The sequence below is a fragment of the Ceratotherium simum genome, chromosome 39 (assembly GCF_057802395.1).
Source record: "Ceratotherium simum simum isolate JZ-2026a chromosome 39, ASM5780239v1, whole genome shotgun sequence".
Classification (NCBI taxonomy): domain Eukaryota; kingdom Metazoa; phylum Chordata; class Mammalia; order Perissodactyla; family Rhinocerotidae; genus Ceratotherium; species Ceratotherium simum.
In genome coordinates, this window is record NC_141938.1 from 13,374,009 (window position 1) to 13,393,906 (window position 19,898).

The following is a 19,898-nucleotide window of genomic DNA, read 5'->3' on the forward strand; positions in this document are numbered from 1 at the left end:
TGAGCACCTCACTCCCCTCATCCTGACCCCTAATCCCGTGCCGGGCCCCCTCCCCTCCCTGCAGCAGGAGCGCAGCAATCAGGCCACACGCGCCTTCGTCCTGTGCTCCGCGAGCTTTATTCCTGGGGTGGCGTCTGGCGACCAGACATGGGAGAGGGGACTCTTCTGGCGGGGCAGGGCCGGGGTGCGCACAGACAGGGCCAGGGTCTAGCCTTGCCGGTGGGTGCAGGGACCAGGCGGGGAGGGAGACAGCCAGGGACAATCGGGAGGGGGCCCAGGCTGGTCTCCCGCGTGCAGGTGGTCAGGGCGTGAGCCGGGACGCCCCCACGCGGGGCCTGGTGGGCGGGGGGTCAGCGCTCGGATGCTCAGCGGCCCTGAGCCTGGAGCCTCTGCATCTGTAGGATCTGGCTCAGAATGCGCTGCACATCTTCATCCATCTGGCCCTGGGGTGGGGGGAGCCAAGAGAGAGCCTGCGCGCTCCTGCCCTGGCTTCTCCATTCCCCTCCCTCCCCGCCCCTGGAGGCCATGAACCTCTCTCCACGACCAGCATCCCGCTGCACAGATGGGGAAACTGAGGCCCAGAGAGCAGCAATGGCGTGCCCAAAGCCAGGGGTGACTCACCTGAATGGCGTATAGGAGGTGGCTCCTATACAAGGTCACCACTGCGCTGTGGGCCCTGGCAGCCTCCTGTGGGGAGCGGGGAGGGGAGCTCAGAAAAGCAGGACCCCCCAAAACAGCTTTGCACCCCAAGCCCCTATTTTGATGGCACGCACCAGCGCGACTATGCCGGTTGCTAAAATATTGCAATATTTTCCTTCCACGCCTGGCAGGTGTCCCCCAGCCCCCCACCCGCCTGTCACTCTCCTGGGACCCCTGCCCTGTGCCCCGTGCAGCCCTCACCTCCTGCTGCTCCTGCAAAGCCTTCAGCTGGCCACGCAAGGCCTCCACCTCGGGCGTGCCTGGGGCTGCCAGCTGGTCCTTCAGTGCTTCCTTAAGACTGAAGACTTCCTTGGAGAGCTCTGTGATCTGGGGTGGGGGTGGAAGAGTGTCACCCCGAGGCCAGGGCTGGGGGCCGGGGACCTCTCCACGGCAGCAGCGGGACGAGGCGAGGGGCAGAGGCTGGTGGGGAAAGTCACATCCTAGGGGCTCACAAACCGCGGCCCGAGCGCCGAGTCCGGCCCAGGAGCTAAGAATGGTTTTCACGTTTTTAAATGGTTGGGAGAAAAAAGTCAAAAGAAGAATGACATTCCGTGACACGTGAAGATTAAATCAAATTCACGGTTCCTCGTTCAAACATAACATTTGATTGGCGCCTGGCCACACCCGTTCGTTTATGCGTCATCTACGGCTGCTCTCAGAGCTGGGCAGACACCACCCGCGCCGCAGGGCCGCCAACACGGTCTGTCTGGCGCCTTACAGAACAAGTTTGCCAAGGCCGTCACATCCCCTCTTGGGGTCTCTGGAAAGTGGAGGCTGACGGAACGGGAGGGCTGAAAACAGCCCGGCCTGGTGGGGCCGGGTCACACAGCCCTAGGATAGGCTCCCTCTCTCTCCTTTCTCCGAGATCTTGGGAAGATCACTTAACCTTTCTGAGCCTCAGTTTTCTCATCTGTAAAGTCAGGAGAATCTCGGTTCTCCCCTTAGTAGGTTACTGTGATTTTGAACAGAGATTAAGTTTAAGCTGTGCCTGGCAAACAGCAGGCACTCAATAAATGCTGAGCTCTGTTATTAATACTACAGATCAGAGGTTCTGGGCCAGGTGCCATTCTGCCCCCCAGGGGACATTGGGTGATGTCTGGGGACATCTGTGGTAGTCACACTGGGGGTGCTCCTGGCATCGAGTGGGTGGGGGCCAGGGATGCTGCCCAACCCCCCACAGTGCCCATGATGGCCCCCCACAGAGAATGACCCGGTGCTGATGTCAGCAGTGCCGAGGGGGAGGAACCCTGCTACGAATAAACCCTAATCTCTACCACAATTTTATTTTCATGTTACAGAGGTGGAAACTGGGGCTCAGAGAGGTCAAGTGACTTGTCCAAGGTCACACAGGAGCTGGGGCTGGGTGACTTTGTGCTGACATACCTGGGCCTCCAGGGGTCACATCCACTGTCCAGTGATGTGCTGTGTGACTTTGAACCACCCACTTTGCCTCTCAGAGCCTCAGTTTGCCATCCAGAAGATGGGGATAAGAATGCTTTCTGCTCTTAGGGTTGCGGGGAGATTAAAAGGGACAGTGTGTGAAAAACACTCCACTCAATCAGCAGAGGCTACTGTGAATCACCATTATTATTATTTAAGAACAGAACTCGGGAACTGGCGTTCAAACCCCAGCTGAACCACTCCCTGGCTGTGTGACCTTGGACAAGTGGCTTCACCTCTCTGTGCCTTAGTTTCCTCAAATGGGGATAACAAAACTTGACGTGAGGATTAAGTGCGTTAATCCATGTTAAATGCACAGCACGGGCATACAGTAAGCACTCAATAAAAGTCACCGGGGTTATAATTAGTATTTGGGTGTCTGAGTTGTCCTCTTCCTTCTCTGTACCTCAGTTTCCCGTCTGGAAAATGGGCTGATGTCCCAAGACCCTTCGAGCTGGGAAATCTTAGATTCTCCCCAACCTCTGTTGAGTGGGGGCCCCCCGACTGAGCACAGGAAATGGGGACCCACCTTCTTGTCCTTCTCCTTGGCCCTGTCCAGGGCCTCCTGGGCACGGCTCTGGGCCTGGCGCGCCTGCTCGGCCTCGGTCCGCAGCCCCCGCAGCTGCTGCTCTGCCACGGCCAGCTGGGCCTCGGCCGCATGCCGTTCGCTCTTCATGAACAGTGCCTCCCGCTGCACCTGTGCCCAAGCCACGTGTGACCCCGAGGACCTCTGGGCCTCAAGGATGCCTGGACCCCAGCGCTCTTCTGACCCTGTATTTTGGCCTGAGGACATTCAAGCCCATTTTGACCATGAGGAGTCTGACTCGAGGGAAGTTCTGGATTCTCCCGGGCACCACGAACATTCTGACTCTGCCAAGCACCTCTGACTTGCTAGCTGTGTGGCCTCAGACAAGTGACTTAACCTCTCTGTGCCTCGGTTTCCTCATACATAAAATAGCCCTCACTTCACAGGGTGGTCATGAGGATAAAATGAGCAGATTCATGGAATATGCTTAGAACAGTGTCTGCCACAAGTAAGAGCTATATTTGAGTTGGTGATGCTATTATTATTAATGACTATTACTATTATTATCATCATCACTAATGTTCTTTTCTCTGCCAGTGGTGTGAAGGTTCGTAGATTTCTTACAAAATGAAAGAAAAACTTGGATGAAAAGCAAACATATGGCCAAAGGTTGATGACTGCATTTTTCACAAAAATATCAAGATTGGAGCAATGTTAGATTTGCAAAAATGGATCCTGAGGGGAACACTGTCCTTTAGAGAAATAACAGCTCCAGAGAAAAATGGATAATAATTAGATGTTCCATTAGGAAAGATTGGCTACACATTAAGAATTAAAAAAAAAAAAAGTACACTGATTGATGAATCAAATCAGACTTGCAAAATTTACCCTGAAAAGAAGCGATCATGAGGAAGGTAAAATTTAGATGTCCGTGAAGACAGGCATACTAGGTTGGACTGTCAACTCTAGGAAGTATATTGAGGGTTTATCTGGCTTCAAAGAGCGCGTTCTTGGAAAAAGAATAACTCTGGCTGCCAGTTATTGATCAACTGTACCGTCACTAAGTAGTTTAGATAAATTAAACCACTTAATTTTCACGTGAGGATTAGGAACTATTATTATCAACATTATTCGGTGAGTGAACAGAAGCTCAGAGAGCAAAATGCTTTCCTGATGACAAGTACATTATAAAAGTAAGGAAGGTAGCTTCTTATTCACATGTCTGTTAAAACAGTTACCAAGTTTGGGGGTTTTTTCTTTTGTTTTTTAAGAAAAAAGATGGAGTCAAAAGGTTCACTATCTGGGACAAATATATTCCCTGGGTTTAAAAAAAACCAACTCAGCATCAAAATCTACTGGGTTCAAAAATCATTAGATCAAAAATCCCTGAATATAATGTCCTCCTCCTTTTGGGCTGAAGCATTTTTACCATAAGATAAAATGAGATGCTCGAAGAGCCAGCTGGAAAAAAACCACCAGGTCATTTTGACCAGCAGAGAAAATGGCCATTAGGTAAAAACATCAGGGCAGAAAGCCCAGTTCACGGCTCGCAAAAAAACGAGCGGACATTGATCCCTACCTCACACCATACACACAAATTAGCACCAAAGCATAAATGTGATTGTAAAACTAAAACATTAAAGATGCTGGAAGATAGCATATGAGAATATCTCCATGACCTTGGGATACACAAAGGTTTTATAAACAGATTGCAAAAAGTTCTAACCATTAAAAAAATGATGGGGCTGAAATGGCCAAAGGTTTTCAAGTAGAAAACGCAGGTCAAAACATCCAGGTCAGAATGGTTGCAGGGTCAAAGGTCCACAGGGAAACACTGGGAAGGTCAAGCGTCTGTAGGATTGAGGCCGATGGGGTCCAAACATGCCACGGCTGCAGGGTCAGAATGCCACCAAGTGGCCACTGGGTGTACCCGGTGGGGGTCTGGCCACGCTCACCTGGAAGACCTCGGCGCTGGTCTTCTCGTGGCGGCGTCCCAGCTCCTCCAGCTGCCCCTCCAGCCGGGCCACGTCGGCCTGCAGCGCACCCACTATGCGCTCGTGGTCCAAGCGGGCCACGCTCCCCACACGCTCCCGCTCCAGCTCCGCCCGCAGCCGGGCAGCCTCCTTGCCCGTAGCCACCACCTCCTGCTCCAGGCTGGCCGCCCGGCGCCGCAGCTCCAGTGCCTCCTCCTGCAGCTGGAGGTGCTCAGAGGCAGGCACCACGGACTGGCGGAGGGCCTCGGAGGCCTCGCGCAGCTCTGCCAGGCCCCGCCGAGCCTCCTCGCAGGCTGTGGCCAGCTCAGTGGCCCGGGCCTCGGCTGCATCCCGTGCTCGGCCCAGCTTGGCAGCCGCTGCACGATGCTCTTCCCCGGCAGCTGTGGCAGTGGCTAACTGCTTCCGGAGCGCCTCCAGCTCCCGGCTCTGCTCCAGCTGCACCTCCTCCCGCTGGGCCAGCTTTGCCCGCAGGCCCCGGGCCTCCTCCTCAGCCAGCAGCCGTCCAGCCCGGGCCTCGTCCAGCCAGGCCGAAGTGGCCTCCAGCTCCCGGAGGCGGGAGTCCCGGTCTCGGAGGTCCTCCCGGGCCTGCTCCAGGGCCGCCCGCAGCTGGACTGTGTCACCACTGCTGACCACGCCGGCCCCGCCAACCTCAGCCTCCCGCACTCGCTCCCGCAGCCGACCTGCCTCAGCCTCCGCAGCCTTGCACTTGCCACGGGCTGCCTCCAGCTCGGTGGCTGCCTCCCGCTCTCGCAGCCGTAGTGCCTCCTCCAAGCCACGAATCCTAGTCTCCAGCTCTGCTTGCAACATTTCTGAGGCCTCAGCAGCACCAGGGTGCAGGATGGGGCCTGTGGCCTCCGCTCCCGTGGCCTCCACTCCCGTGGGCTCCATGTTCGTGGCCTCCACTCCCATGGCCCCCGTGTTCGTGGCCTCCACTCCCGTGGCCTCCATGTTCGTGGCCTCCACTCCCGTGGGCTCCGTGTTCGTGGCCTCCGCTCCTGTGGGCTCCATGTTCGTGGTTTCTGTGCTCATGAGCTCTGCCTCCACAGCACCTGCTTCACTGGCCTTCATTTCTGGTTCCTCTCCTTTCACGTTTGTGGCCTCCACTCCTGTGGCTTTTGTTTCTGGGTTTCCTCCTTCTTCTAGAGCTTTTGTTTCTGTGACCTCAGCCCCCGTGGCCTTGGTTTCTAAGCCTTCAGCTCCTGCACCCTCTGTTTCTGTAGCCTCAACATGTGTGGATTTTGTTTTCGTGGCCTCAGCCCCCATGGGTGCTGCTTCCAAAGTCCTGGCTTCTGTGGTTTTGACTCCCACAGCCTCCTCGTCTGTGGTCTCAGTTCCGTTCACTTTGGTCTCCAGAGCCACGGCCCCATTAAGCTCTGTTTCCATTGGCCCGTTTCTGGTGGTCTCGGCTCCCGTATCCTTGCCCTCCCCAGGGGCTGCCTCCTCTTCTCCGGGTGCCTCCCGTGCCTCCTGCTGCTCCAGCGCCCGCAGGGCCTCAGCGTGCTGCCTGCGGAGCTGGTCCAACTCCGCCCGGAGAGAGTCATAGAGGGCCAGAGGGATGACCTCGGCTGAGCCATTCACCTCCATTTCATCTTTCTCGAAGTTCTCCAGGATCTGGTGGTGAGGTGGGGGAGTCAGGGGAGAGCTGAAGTGGTGGGGCAAAGGGGGCATTTCTCCTGTCCACAGACTCAGCCATGTGCTCATCTGACCCCCCAGGGAACAATCCCTCGGGTCCTCAGAGCTGTCCCCACCCCACTCTCCCGGGCCTTGGTTTCCCCACCTGGACCTTCTCCATCAGCTCCTGGTTCTGTCTGGTGAGCACGTCCACCTGCTCCTGCAGCGAGGCCAAGAGCTCCTGGGCCGACAGGCTTAGCCGCTTGGAGAGCAGGGCCTCGGCCCCTGGCGGGGGGCACAGAGTCAGGCCCCGGGGTCCCAAGCCACAGGGGACAGGAGCTGGGGGTCTGGAGTGGTGGGTCAGGACCCCTGGGGCAGGCAACCTCAGGCAAGTGGAGTAAATAACCGATGCCGGCCAACCTCCCTCCCAGCTTCAAACTCGCTCCCCGCCTGTGGGTCAAGGCTCCGCCTCGGGGGCCCCAGACACAAGGCGGGTGGGGGTGCGTGGGGGGAGGACGGGGTCGGAGCTCACCTGGAAAGTCGGGCAGCTCACCCTCCTCATCCTGCAGGGTGGCCACGTCATAGCTGGTGTTCTCCCGCTCGCTCTGGGGGTGAAATCGAGGTCCGGCTCGGGGTTCCGCCCCTCCCTCAGGTCCCCCCTCCCACGAATCTAGAGCAGATGGGGACATTCACATGTCTCTATGACCCCCTACAAGCATGGGACTGACTCTGGCCCACAAGTATTTATTGAGTGCCAACTGTGTGCCGGGGGCAATGCTGAGCTCCCAAGGATGGGCAGTAAACAGCCCAGCGTTGCCCGAGTCTGTGACCAAAACCCCGACGACTGGGGCTGTTGTGTGTGTGCAAGTATTTACGATGTGTGTGTGTGTGTGTGATTATGGCTTCCTGGGTGTGTTAGCTGGAAGTTTGCCTGCTGGACGTGTAAGACCACACGTATATGAGCGTGGCTGGCCATCTCTGTGTGTACGTGAGTGTGTGACTGTGTGTTTTCTGTGTGTGATTGTATGTCTGTTGCGTTTGCACGTTGTGAGACTCTGTGTATATTAGCGTGGCTGTCATGCATCTGCAGCAGGAGAAGCCCCGCCCCCTAGAGGCCCCGCCCCCTTGAGACTCTGCCCCTGGTGGCCCCGCCCCATCCCACTCTCCGCCCCGCCCATGAGTGGCCCCGCCCCTGGAAGCCCCGCCCCCTGCCCTCCACCCCGCCCACCTCCAGCAGGGACAGCCTGCTCTGCAGACTTTCCACCTCCCGGCCCAGACTCTCCTTCTCCTCCTGCTTCTGCGCCAGCAGCTGCTGCAGCTCTTGCACCTGGAGGAGGGCGGTGGAGGCTCAGCCGGCCTCCAGGAGGAAACAGGGCAGCTGGGGGCCGCCTCTGCCCCCACCTCCACCTACCTGTCTCTCCAGGCTGTGGAGCGAGCTGGCCTCCGCCTCTGGCAGCTGATGGAAGAGGGGGAACAGGGCTTGGATCCGAGCTGGGGGCCTCCCCGGCCCACCTCCTGCCTAACAGCCCTCCGTCCCAACCCCAGACGTCCTCTGTGCTCCTACTGCACGCCCAGCACTGCTCGGCCCCCTTGCTCGTGACTAAGTATTCACCGAGTGCTACTTTGTGTCAGATCTTGTTTCTGGCCACGAATTTGTTCATTCACTCATTCATTCACTCACTCAAATATTCGTTCATCCAATACATATTTATCAAGCATCTACTGTGAGCCAGGCACCATCAACCATGCCTGCCCTGGTGGGCTTACAGTGAAGTGGGTGAACGTGAATAAAGTACGTGGTAGGTCCAATAGCAGGAAACACTTTGAATAAAAATAAAGGGAACTGGGAAGTGAGTGGAGGGGGTTATAACTTTAAATAAGGTGGGCAGGGGAGATGTCTTTGACAACAGGTCTTTGAGCAAAGATAGGAGGGAGGGAGCCATAGGGATATCTGGGGAAGGGTGTTCCAGGCAGAGGAACAGCACGTGCAAAGGCCCTGGGGCAGGATTGGGCCTGGTGTGTTGGAGGACCAGTGAGGAGGCCGGTGCGGCTGGAGCAGAGGGAGCGAGGGGGAGAGAGGGAGGAGGGCGGCAGGAGAGGCAGAGGGAGTCTTCCCTCTAGAATTGCAGCCCACCCCAGGCTGAGCCCCAGGCCTGTGCCTCTGCTGCCCCTCACCTCCTGCTTCCTCTGTTCCTGGTGCTGCTCCAGGCCCCGGATCTTCTGCAGCAGGCGGCCCCTCTCTTGTCGCAGCCGCACGATCTCCTCGTAGGCATCTCGATCATCCTGTTCCTGCACCCCAGGGACCCACTGCCTTTAGATGAGGCCCAGGGGCTGTCCCCTCCCATCCCTGAGCCAGAGCGTCCTCCCCCTCCTGCCTGGGGGCCCCTCATTCCTCCCCCCATGGCCAAGGCATCTCTCACCGGCACAGGGATGCTCGCAGGGGGCTGAGGCGCCTTCCGCTTCTTGGTAGCCCCTCGCTTTTCATGGCTGGACACAGAGTTCTGGGGGGAGGGGATGAAGGGGGCACATGGCGGACATGCCGGTCTCCCACCCAAATAAACTCACTCAGCCATCCCCCTATCTGTCACCAGCCCCAACTCTGCCCTCACTTCCTGTGTGATCTTGAGCAAGTGGCTGCCTCTCTCTGGTCCTCACTTAACCCAGCATAAAAGGAGACGAGACCACATTCCCTCCTACAAGTTTCCTTTCCTGGTGGAGCTGAGATGCTATAGAGCTGGGAGAAGGAAACAGGCCAGACCTGCCTCCTTCCCTGGCTACACGAGCCCTCACCAACCTCAGTCCCCTCTACCACTCTACCCCAGCTCCATGATTTGCTCCCATCCCCCCAGTGTTCTCACCCAGTTCTGGAAGTTACACTGTGGATGTTGCTGCCACTTGGTGGCAGCGTACCCTGAAGGTCGCATTCTTCCCAAACAGGTCCTCCCAAGTCATAACCCTGGGGCAGGGGTCAATCTCTTGCTTCTTTTCCCACAGAGCCTGGGTCGAGGGGGAAGGCAGTGTGTGCCTAGGGAGGGGGACTCATCCACTGCTTAGGGATCCATACCTGAGATGAGGCCTCGCCTGAGTCATCCTCTAGGAGGGCGGGGGAGAGAGGGAAGCAGGGTCAGGCACTCTGTTCTAGGGACTCCATTCCCAGCCCTAGGAAGGGCATTAGTGAGCCCAGGGGCCTTGGAGGGGGGAGGGGCCTCCCAATTCCCCAGAATCAGGACTTCTAAGGTAAGTATCAACTACTTTGGCAGAACGCTGTTAAGAGGGACCTTGAAACTCTCGAAAAGAGAAGACAGTGGCATCTCCAGGATGGGGTGAATGGGGTACCAATTCTTAGGAAAGGCAAAGACCCAAGAATAAGGATTACCCAGGAAAGCAGAGTGGATCCCTAGACTATTCTTAAAGCTCTGAGGCTCCTTGAAACTGTCCTGAATGGGATCTGGGGAGCCATGAAACCTCCTATAATGCAGCAAACAGGGATACCTTGAAACTATCCAGAGTAGGAAGAGAAGAGGGTGAAAAGAAACCATCTAAAAGGAGATGAGGGGGCTGCTTGAAACTGTTTAGAGGTGGGGCTGGCATACCGCTGGGTGGTGAGGGGCGCTGGGCCGCCTCCTGCAGGAGGTGCAGGATGAATTTGTCCCCGGCCAGGGCGCCGTAGTGAGCAGCATCCTGGCCCAGAGCATCGGTGATGCCCGGCCGAGCCCCGCCCTGCAGCAGCACCTCCACTGTTTCCGGGCTGGCCCCCTCACAGGCCAGCATCAGGGCTGTCCTACCAGGAGAGGGGGCTACTGAGAAGGTGTGGCCATCCTCAAACCCCCACACCCTTCTCCATACCGAGCCCGGGTGTGGGGAGGAGGCCAACCAGATTCCCCTCCACCCAGAGAGGTTAAGAGACTTGCCCAAGGTCACACAGCACACAATGGACTGGCTGGGAGGAGAGATGCTCACCTGCCCTGCAGGTCCTGGTCATTTGCGGCAGCCCCCTGCTGCAGAAGGAGGCGGCACAGATCTGTATGACACATCTGAGCTGCTATGATGAGGGGTGTTGTACCCAACTAGTGGGGGTTGGGGGAGGGATGAAACAAGCCATGAGAGGCTGACCCTGAGAGGTAGGGAAGCCTATAGGACTGACCCTGAATTTCACCTCCAACTCTTCCACACTTTTCCAAGGGTGCCTGGGATGCCGCCACTTGGTGGCAGCATACCTCAAGTACAGTATCTTTCCCCAAAAGCTCCCAGAGGCTCACCCGATCTCGGGGATTCAGTTGTGCCTTGAAGGAGCAGAGCATTTCTGAGCAGGAGATGCAGCCGCCAGCCACTGGAAAAAGAGAGAAGTAATTATTGTGTACCTACTATGTACTAAACCCTCATACAGAGAGTGTTAATGTTGACCAGAGGGATCAGGCCTCAGCTGAAGCTGGGTAGGCTTCTCGGGGTTTGACCTGAGTTCTGAGTTTTGAGGGTGAAAGGAAGAGGATAGAGGTTACCGCATAGGCAAGGGCCCTGGGGTGGGAAAGAGCTTGGTAAGGTCAAGGAAGTGGGAGATAGTGTGTACTTCTAGAACCTCAAAGACAGAAGGGAGGGCTTCGTGCGAGGTGTTGCTGGAGAAGTCAACAAACTCTATCTGACTACCTGCTGTGTGCCCGAGGGCGTATGGGATTTTCTTTGCCGCTGTAACCCCAAAGCTTAGAACAGAGCCTGGCACCTAGCAGGTACTTAAATATTTATTGAATAAAAAAAACCAACGAGCTTCCGTAGTGTGACCAAAGGCATTGCCACCTCTAGGTGGCAGCGTACTCCAACTGCAGGGAATTTTTCAACAGTGACTAAAACTCGAAAGCGGACCCAAATTTATTCCGTGTTCCCAAAAGGAGAGACGTTTCTCGAGTCATCAGTGAAGGCCACTGCCGAATCTCCTGGGCGTGGTGGACAGATGTCGGGCTGCGTTCTAAGTGGGTGGGTCCCTGCCCCTCCCTCAGGGAAGGAGTTTGGATTTGATGAGTATGAAGGCTGCCCGGACCTTGGGCCTTCCTGAGATTCCCCAGGGGTTCCTCAAAGGGAATTACACTCCCGCCACGCCCCATCATCCCCACCAGGCCTGGCACGCAGCATGGGCCATGGTGGGCAGGGCGAGGCTGGGCTGAACCCACCTGCATGATGCAGGGCCGTCCACCCACTGCTGTCGACGATATCCACCATGTAGGATGCCTGGGGAGGGGGACAGGTCATTTGAGGCAGAGCCATCCCTCTTTGTGCCTGATTCCTCTAGCAACTGCCCCTCCTTGGGCTTTGCTGTATTCCAGGCTCCTTGCCACCCCCTCCTCCCCTCCCACCTCCCTGCTCTGCAGAGCCCGTCTCCTCACGGGCCCCCAAGTGATTCTCTGCCTTTACCACAGTTGGTGAGAAAGAGGGAACAGCGGGGGGCTGAGGAGCAGCTGGGGGCCTGGGGAGTAGATGGGAGCTCTGAGAGTGGCTGTGGCTAAGAAAGTACCTGGGGTTTGGAGAGAAGCTGCGACTCAGGAAATATCTGGTATTGGGAGTATATCCTGGGTGTGGGAAGTATCTGGACACTCAGGGAGTATCTGGTTATCCAAGGAGTAGCTGGGGCTCAGGAGCAAAGGGGGCCAAGGAATATCGAGGATTCAGGGAGTATGTGGGGGTTCAAGGAATTGCTGGAACTCAGGAGTAGCCAGGGCAAGGGAGTATCTGGGGTTCAGGGAGTATCTGAGGCTTGGGGAGTATCCGAGGTTCAGGGAGTATCTGAGGTTTGGGGAATATCTAAGGTTCAGGGAGTATCTGAGGTTCAGGGAGTATCTGACATTTGAGCAGCATCTGAGGTTCAGGGAGTATCTGAGGTTTGGGGAATATCTAAGGTTCAGGGAGTATCTGAGGTTTGGGGAATATCTAAGGTTCAGGGAGTATCTGAGGTTCAGGGAGTATCTGACATTTGAGCAGCATCTGAGGTTTGGGGAGTATCTGAGACAAGAAATGACCTGTAGCAATGGCTTCAAGCACTGTGGGTGCCCATATTTGGCGGCCAGGTGGAGGGCATTGTAACCTGAAAGGGAGAGAGGATTTACTAGGGTTTCCCATTCTCAAGGGGCTTCTGGCTGCTCCCGAAACCCGTGTCAACTATTCATGATGAGTCTCCCTGCGTCTAGCAAGTCCCAAACCCCAGGTCCTTCTCAAAACTGTGCTGCTCCCTGTGGCCACAGACCCTCCAAGCCCCAGCGAGTCCATGTCCCAGACGATCTCATCTCAGCTACTCCCCACCCACCTCAAGCCCTACTGCCCCAGCTCCTCCCCATGTCCCCAGCTCCTCTCCATGCTTACCTACACTGAAGCGCCAGCTATGCCCCTCAGAATCCTCGGCTGTTCTAGATGTTCCCGCCAATCCATACCCCCTGCTATTACACGTGCCAGCTGTGTCCCCATCTTTGCTACTCTACAAACCCCCAGCTACTCCGTACATCCTTGCTACTATCTCAGTTCTTGCCTCGGGCTCCTAGTTATGTCATCCTCCCAGATTCTCCTTTTGTCCCAGAGCTCCAGCTCCTTCTAAACCCCAGCTACTCCACGTACCTCAGACACTCCCCCAAACTCGACATCATTCTCACGCCCCCAGATACTTCTGAAGCTCAGATGCTCCCCCGTTCCAGCTACTTCCTCTGACTCAACCTCTACCTGAGTCCCAGCTGCCCCCCGTCCACGAGCTGACTCACCTTGCTCGTGCCAGCCCCGGTCCGCGTCCTTGGGCACCGCAGCCGGCCAGGACCCGGTGCCTCGCTGGGGACGCTGAAGGGGACCCCCCCTTTTCGGCAGGACACTGAGGCCTTGAAGCGGGGCCTGGCTGGGCCCTCAGGCGGGGCACCCGTACTGAATTGCTCCTCCCTCCCCAGGGGCCCGGCGGGCGCTACCTGCCCCATCCGTGCTCATGACGTCGGCGCCGTGTGCGAGCATCACCTCCAGGCAGCTGGCTGCGCCCCTCATGGCCGCCAGGTGGAACCTGGAGGTCAGAGGTCAGGGGTCGGCCGCAGGGTGGCCACCCCTCAGCCGTCACCCCCCAGGGCGTGGGCACTCACGCGGACTTGCCCTCCGGGTCCAGCTTCGTGGGCACTAGCCCCTTGCGGGCGATGAGGGAGCCCACCCGCGCGGCGTCGTTGCCCTCCACCGCCTGTAGCAGCCGCTCGTCGCTCTTCCCCCAGTCCTGGCTCTGCGGGGCACCCAGAGGAGCATGGGGCCGGGCGGCCGCCACCCCGGCCCGCTCCCCTCGGCAGGGGCTCTGCGCTCTCGCCGCCCGCCCTGGGCACTTGCCTGGCACCTGCCTCTGGCTGCCGGCTTCGGGATGGGGCAGGGGCCGCAGGGCGGGCAGGAGCCGAGGTCGGCGGGGCTGAGCCGCAGCTGCGGGGGAGGTGGTCCCGGGCAGGGGTTTAAGCCTGTGCCCCCGGGCCCATCACCCCAGCCGTCCATCCAACACCCACTGCCAGCATCCTCCTATTAAACCCTCCCAGATCAGCCCCCAGCATCTTTCCAAACACTTGTCCCCCCTACCAAGGCCCCCAGCCTGTTCCTGAGCGAAAAGCCACCTCTCCAACATCACCCCATCAACTGACCTGTATCTTCCTGAACTACCCTCCAAAGTCCCCTGGAAGCCCCTAAAAGTGTCCCTTTAAATGTCCCCCAGAGCGTCCTCTGCGACCTATTCTTCTATGACCATCCTGAAATGCCACATTGTCCCCTAAATGTCCCAATTTCTCCTCCCCACAACTGTAGGCTGAGATGCATTCCAAAATGTCTTCTCCCAAGTCCTGAAGTGTTCTCCAAAAGCACCCCCCAGTGACCCCTTCATCTGTCCCCAAAATGTCCTCCCCAAAAATCCCTCGAATGTCCTCTGAAATCGTTCTCCAAATGCAATGTCTTTTTCCAAAAACGGCCCCCCAAAATATTGCTCAAATTGTCACCCCAAATGACCCCATCCAAAACCGGTCTCCGAAACTGTCTCCCCAAATGTCCTCTAAATTCTCCTAGGCGTCCCCATCTGTCCTCAGAGCTGTCTCCCCAAACGTCCCCATGTCTCCCCCAATGTCCCATCCATCATCCATCCCCCCAGTGTCTGCCCCCTCCCCGCGCTGTTTCCTCCCGGCTCATCCTTCCCGGGTCTGGGGTGGGGGTCCAGGCCCGCGCGCTCAGGGGGCGGGGAGGGGCGAGGAGGGACCCGCGCCCGCGTGCTCCCGCGCCCCCTCCCCGGGCCCTACCGCGAACGAGGAGGCGGCGCACAGGTACAGCTGCTTCCTGGCTCCGGGAGGCGACCGGGCTGGGGGGCCGGAGGGGCGGGAGGGGCGGGAGGGAGGGGCGGGCGCGGGCGATGTCCGGCCGCCCCGCCCGCGCGGCCCTGCCCAGCCCGGCGGCCCCTCCCCCGCACGCCCCACCCGCCGCCCCCCTCCCCCGCAGGTGGGGGGAGAGCCAGGGAGGGGGCTGGGCTCTGACCCCACCTGACCTCCTCGCCACCACCAGGAGGATGTGGGGAAGGGGGCCGGCTCCCTGAACCTCCATGGACCCGCCTGCGTCCATCTCCGCCTCCTCCGAGCTGGCGGGGGGCGTGGGAGGGGTCCCAGGTGACTCTGGACCTGGACCCTCGACAGACAGAGCCTCCCACTGCCGCTGGGCTATCCGTGCTCTGGCTCACTCACTCACTCACTCATTCATTCATTCATTCAATCACTCACCCATTCATTCATTCTCTCATCTCCAGGGGGGCTCTGCCGTCTGATACACCCGAATTTGAACCCGGGGCCCCGCCCTCCGCACCCCCGCAGTTACCACCGAGGCGACTCAGCCAAGATATTTACTTACCTGCTTTGGACTCGACTTCCCTCCTCCGAGAAGTGGGTTTCCTAATACACAGTACCTCCCCCAGAGGGTCAAAGGGAGGACTAACGGAGATACTGAGCACCAAGCACTCAGCAGCACAGTGGCTGGTGCACAGTACCTGTGCCATAAACATGGATTCATTGATCCAATAGAGATGTGGTGGGACCCGTGTGCATATGGAATGCTGAATCCTGGGGACGCAGGACAGCATAGGTGTCCCGGGAAAGCACTGAGCAAAGGAGGGGACACAGCTCCTCCAGAGGGCTGGAGCGTGTTCTGCTGGCTCTTTTTCCAGACTGAGAGCCCCTCCGGAGCAGGGCCAGGCTGAGGCCTCCCTGGCACAGGGCCTGGCACCCCAGGGTGGGGTGGGGCAGCTGGTAAATGTTCCTGAGTTAATGAAGGACTCTGGAGGCCAAGCCCTGGGGGCATGTAAATTTCATTCACTGTCTGTTTCTCCCATGGGGTGCCTGGCATTGGGCGTTGGGACTCAGCAGTGACAAAGAAAGATGTCGCCGCTATCACTGAGGTCCCTGGAGAGACAGCCACACCCATGGACTCATGAACCAGGCTGTGATGGGGGAAGCCCAGGCCGGCTGGGAGCTCCAAGAGGGCTCCTGACACCATCAGGGCAGTCAGGGAGGGCTTCCCGGAGGAGAGGACATCTGAGCTGAAACTTGAAGGATGGGCAGGAGAAATCATGAAATCCTCACTCGCCTGGACCAGCACAATGGCCTCTGCCCTGGTCCAGGACTTGGTGGGGGGAGTGGCGGGGCGAGGGGCATAGGGGGGGCACAGGAGGAGGATGTGGCAAAGGAGACCGAGGAGGGGCATCCCAGGAAGGAGGGGGAAACCAAGAGTGTGGGGCGTCAGGGGAGCCATGAAAGGTTCCAAAAGGTGGGACGGTCCACTGGGTTGATGTGGCTACAAATTCGCAAAGGGGCCAGCAGAAGGGGGAATATTGGGATTCCAGGAAAGAGAAGCGATGAGTGAAGAGACGGGCCTTCCAGAACCTGGACTGAGGAGAAATAACTGCAGACAGGAGGCAGGGGTCTGAATCCAGCTCGGTCATGTTATACCTGCTGTGTGACCTTGGGCCAGTCACTCTCCCTCTCTGGGCCTCAATTCCTCAACTGCTAAATGGGATGGATAATGCAACAGACACCATAGAGCTGGGTTCTTCCCCTTTGGCACCGTGGACATTCAGGGCTGGGTCGTTCTCTGTGGGGGGCCATCCTTGCTCCCACCCACTTGATGCCAGGAGCTCCCCCAGTGTGACAACACAAATGCCCCCAGACATGGCCCAGTGTCCCCTGGGGGGCAGAATTGCCCCCTCTTTCCCCCATGGAGAACCACTGGTTTAGGGTGGTATGAGAATTCGCTCATCTATTCTCACACCCCTTTGCACAGGAGAAGGGAGGGATGGGGGCCAAGGCAGTTAAACGGAGAGTTTGAGGAGCAGTTGGGGAGCTGGGGGGTGGGTGCTGAGGGCTCCTCTCCTCTCACACTCAGAGGCGGGGTGACCCTCTCAGGCTTGTCAGGAGAGGAGACTGAAATGGATCTCCTGGCTGAGGCCTCGGGTTTCCAGCTGCCCTTGGCCTGTCCTCCGGGAAGCTGTGCGCGTTCAGAGCAAACGCCCTCGAAGCCCCCTGCAGCGAGCGTGCCATGGGTGACCCCAGCCCCCAGGGGCTCAGGCCAAGTCTTGGCCTCCTCTGCCTCCTGTCTCTCACCCCACACCCACTCCACCAGCCAACTATTCCAGAGAATCAGTCAACTATTCCAGATTCTCCCCTTCTCGTCCCTGGTCCGGCCCCATCACCCGGGGCTCCATCTGGAGGACACCTCCCCCCTGGTCTCCCGACGTCTGCCCTAGTCTTCTTTGTCCCCTGTCCTAAAGCATCAGATCTTCTCTCTCTTCTACCCAAAACCTCCAGGGACCTCCCTCGACATAAAACACAAACTGTTCTACAGCAGGGGGTCTGCCAACAGCCAGTCTCTCGGCCAGATCCTGCCCCCAATGCCCGGTTTTGTCCAGCTCAAGAGCTAAGGATGGTTTTGACACTTGTACTTGGTTGGCGGGGAATCAAGAGGAGGAGAATATTTCCGGACGTGTGACGATCGTGAAATTCACATTTCCGTGTCCATAAATCCAGTGTTATTGGGACAGAGCCACGCCCATCCATTTACAGCCGCCACCGCTGCTCTCAAGCTGCAACGGCAGAATTGAGGCCAGAGGGCCTGCGGAGCGGAAAATATTTACTCCTGGCGCTTTGCAGGAAAAACGTGCCCACCCCTGCTCTGAACAGCCCTCCTCGTCAATTCTCTGGGCTCATCTTGATACCTGCTCTGATATCTGTTCCCCAACGTTAACACCAGCATATAAGGGACTAAAACCAAAAGCACCCGTCCCCTTCCAGCCTTCTCGAACTACATTCCCATATAGGCATCAATTTCTTTAATCTCTGTATTCCTGAGCTTCACATATGCACGACACTAGTGTTGAGATTAGAGCACAACGCACAAAGAAGTTATTTTAAAAAATTGTTAAAACCCAGGTGGCCTCACACTGAAGTCTTGGCTAATTATGGGTCCTCGAAGTTGTTTTGCCAGAAAACAGATGTCCAGAGAATGTCAAGGAACTGAAGCTTCCCAGACCCTAACTCTTCATGGCGCCGGAATCCGCCATCCATCACGGAAGCAGACAGGCGAGGACACCCAGCTGCAGATTCCCGGATCTCGCCACCCTCTCCCTGCACATGGTCACAGTCCTCACGGCCTTTAAAACCCCGCTGCTTCCTATCCTTGGGGAACACGGATCTGAGTGCTTACTCCTGTCTCTCGAACCCCTGGCTGCCTTGGAAGACAGGATCTCTGAATCGTGACACCTACATCCTTTGGACGGGTGAGTGCTCGTTTTGGGTACCCAACATGGGGGGCCACCCTTCTCAATCTGGGAGATTCTGAGCAAATTTCCGTTTGCTTCGGCCGGAGAAGCCCTGGCCCTTGGTAGAACAAGAAGTACCCCGGCTGTTTCTGACACTCTCCACGCTTGTTTGTAAGAACTGTGGTTCGTTGGTTTCAATTTTTGTACTCGTTGGGCGTGTAGCTATGGGAAACCAGAGTTCCATCCTCGAGGGCAGCCCCCTTGGCTGCGTTCTCCAAAATTGGTCCAGTTACAGTGACGATCCCACGAGAAGAAAGAAAATGATACTCTGTTGTAACACAGCTTGGCGCAACATCCCTCAGGAGCAGGCAAAGTCTGGCCCCAAATGGGTCACTGAATTATAAAACTCTTTTGCAATTAGATTTGTTCTGTCGACGTGTGGGGAAATGGGACTGAATCCCCTACTGTCCAGTCTTTTATGGTCTTCTACCAGAATAAGCCTGATCAACTGAGATATAAAATCTGGGTACAACGAACTGAGGCCTTCAAAAGAACAGGTGATGAGCTTCCCAAAGAAAGAGTCCTATATTGCCATCGGAGGAAGACCCTTTAGGGGACAATTTGTGGTCAGGAACAGCAACCACCGCCGGTCCCGCCGTGGGCTCTGATGGCTCCTGCTGCGTCTGCAATCCTGCCCCTCCTCCGATACACCCCCCCCCACTGTGCTTCCTCAGACAATTCCCTGGGGAAACCAGGAGACACGCCCTCTCCTTCTTGGACCCAACAGGGCACCCAGTTCGGTTGGGGGCCGTCTGTATCCCCTGCAGGACCGTTTCCACTGAGACAAGTGCCCACAGGGGCCTGGTGGAGATGGACGCCCCGCTGGACTGATGTGGGCTCACAGCCCCTTTATTTCTTCTGAGTTATATAATTGGAAACAAAACAGTCTTGTCTGCCAGGATGATCCCAAGGAAATAACTCATCTTTTCGAGTATTTTCCCTACCCATCACCCTACCTGGGCCAATGTTCCAAGTTTACTGAACATCCAGCTGAGGGCAGAAGAATGCCTGATGGTATTAGAAAACACCCGAGAGGAGCCAATCACTTGCATGCTGAGGACCCAACCAACCAGGTGAGACTGGGATCCAACCTGGCTGACCCTCTCGATGATCCCAACTGGAACCCAAACCACAGCAGTGAAGGCAGGATCCAACATTTTTGAGATTCTATCATACCGGGTCTCGAGAAAGGGACTCCAAAGATGAAAAGCCTAAATAAAGTGCAAGACATTAGACAGAAGGCAGATGAAAAACCTTCCGCCTTCCTGGAATGCATCTTTGAAACCTATTGAAAATATACACATTTGGATCCTGAACGTCCGGAAAATTCTAGAAGAATAAATATGACCTTTCCTGGCCAGAGTGTGCCTGATATTCAACAAAAGCTACAAAATTAGAAGGCCTGACACTGCCTATTTCCCATCCCGTGGAAGGGCTTATAAGGTTTTTCATTACACTAAAGAGCAACAAAAGAAAAGAAAAAGAATACAAGAAACGAAACAGGCCAAACTCCTAGCAGCTGCTTTGAGTAACGATCTGAAGGGGCCTGCTAAGAAGGGACTCAACGCTCAGACCAAGGGAGGAAAGAAAGAAAAGCCCCTTTTGGAAGAAATCAGTGTGCCCATTGGGAGGAGGAGAGACTTAGCAAAGGGACAAGGGTTCCACTTTACAAATGGCCGGGACGATTCACTGTGGGTCTGGCCTGGAGGCAAGGTCGACCGCAGAAGTCTCTATGCAAACTTGCCAATTATCCACTTCTATTTAATCAAAGGACTCGCTCCATCTTTCATTGGTATGGTCACTT

General features: G+C 56.9%; 1 protein-coding gene across 1 annotated transcript; it reads right to left on the minus strand.

Moving 5' to 3' along the window:
- Nucleotides 1–66: 66 nt before the first annotated feature.
- On the minus strand, nucleotides 67–13,735 carry ANKRD24 (ankyrin repeat domain 24; the record flags this gene model as incomplete). Its single annotated transcript, XM_087425951.1, has 19 exons — nucleotides 67–443; nucleotides 622–687; nucleotides 901–1,026; nucleotides 2,669–2,836; nucleotides 4,621–6,270; nucleotides 6,437–6,555; nucleotides 6,803–6,875; nucleotides 7,499–7,597; nucleotides 7,682–7,726; nucleotides 8,446–8,553; nucleotides 8,691–8,771; nucleotides 9,335–9,363; nucleotides 9,864–10,051; nucleotides 10,231–10,337; nucleotides 10,530–10,600; nucleotides 11,433–11,490; nucleotides 12,276–12,340; nucleotides 13,200–13,288; nucleotides 13,365–13,735. Coding segments are annotated over 19 exons (3,591 nt in total), but the record flags the coding sequence as incomplete, so codon positions are not given.
- Nucleotides 13,736–19,898: the final 6,163 nt, after the last annotated feature.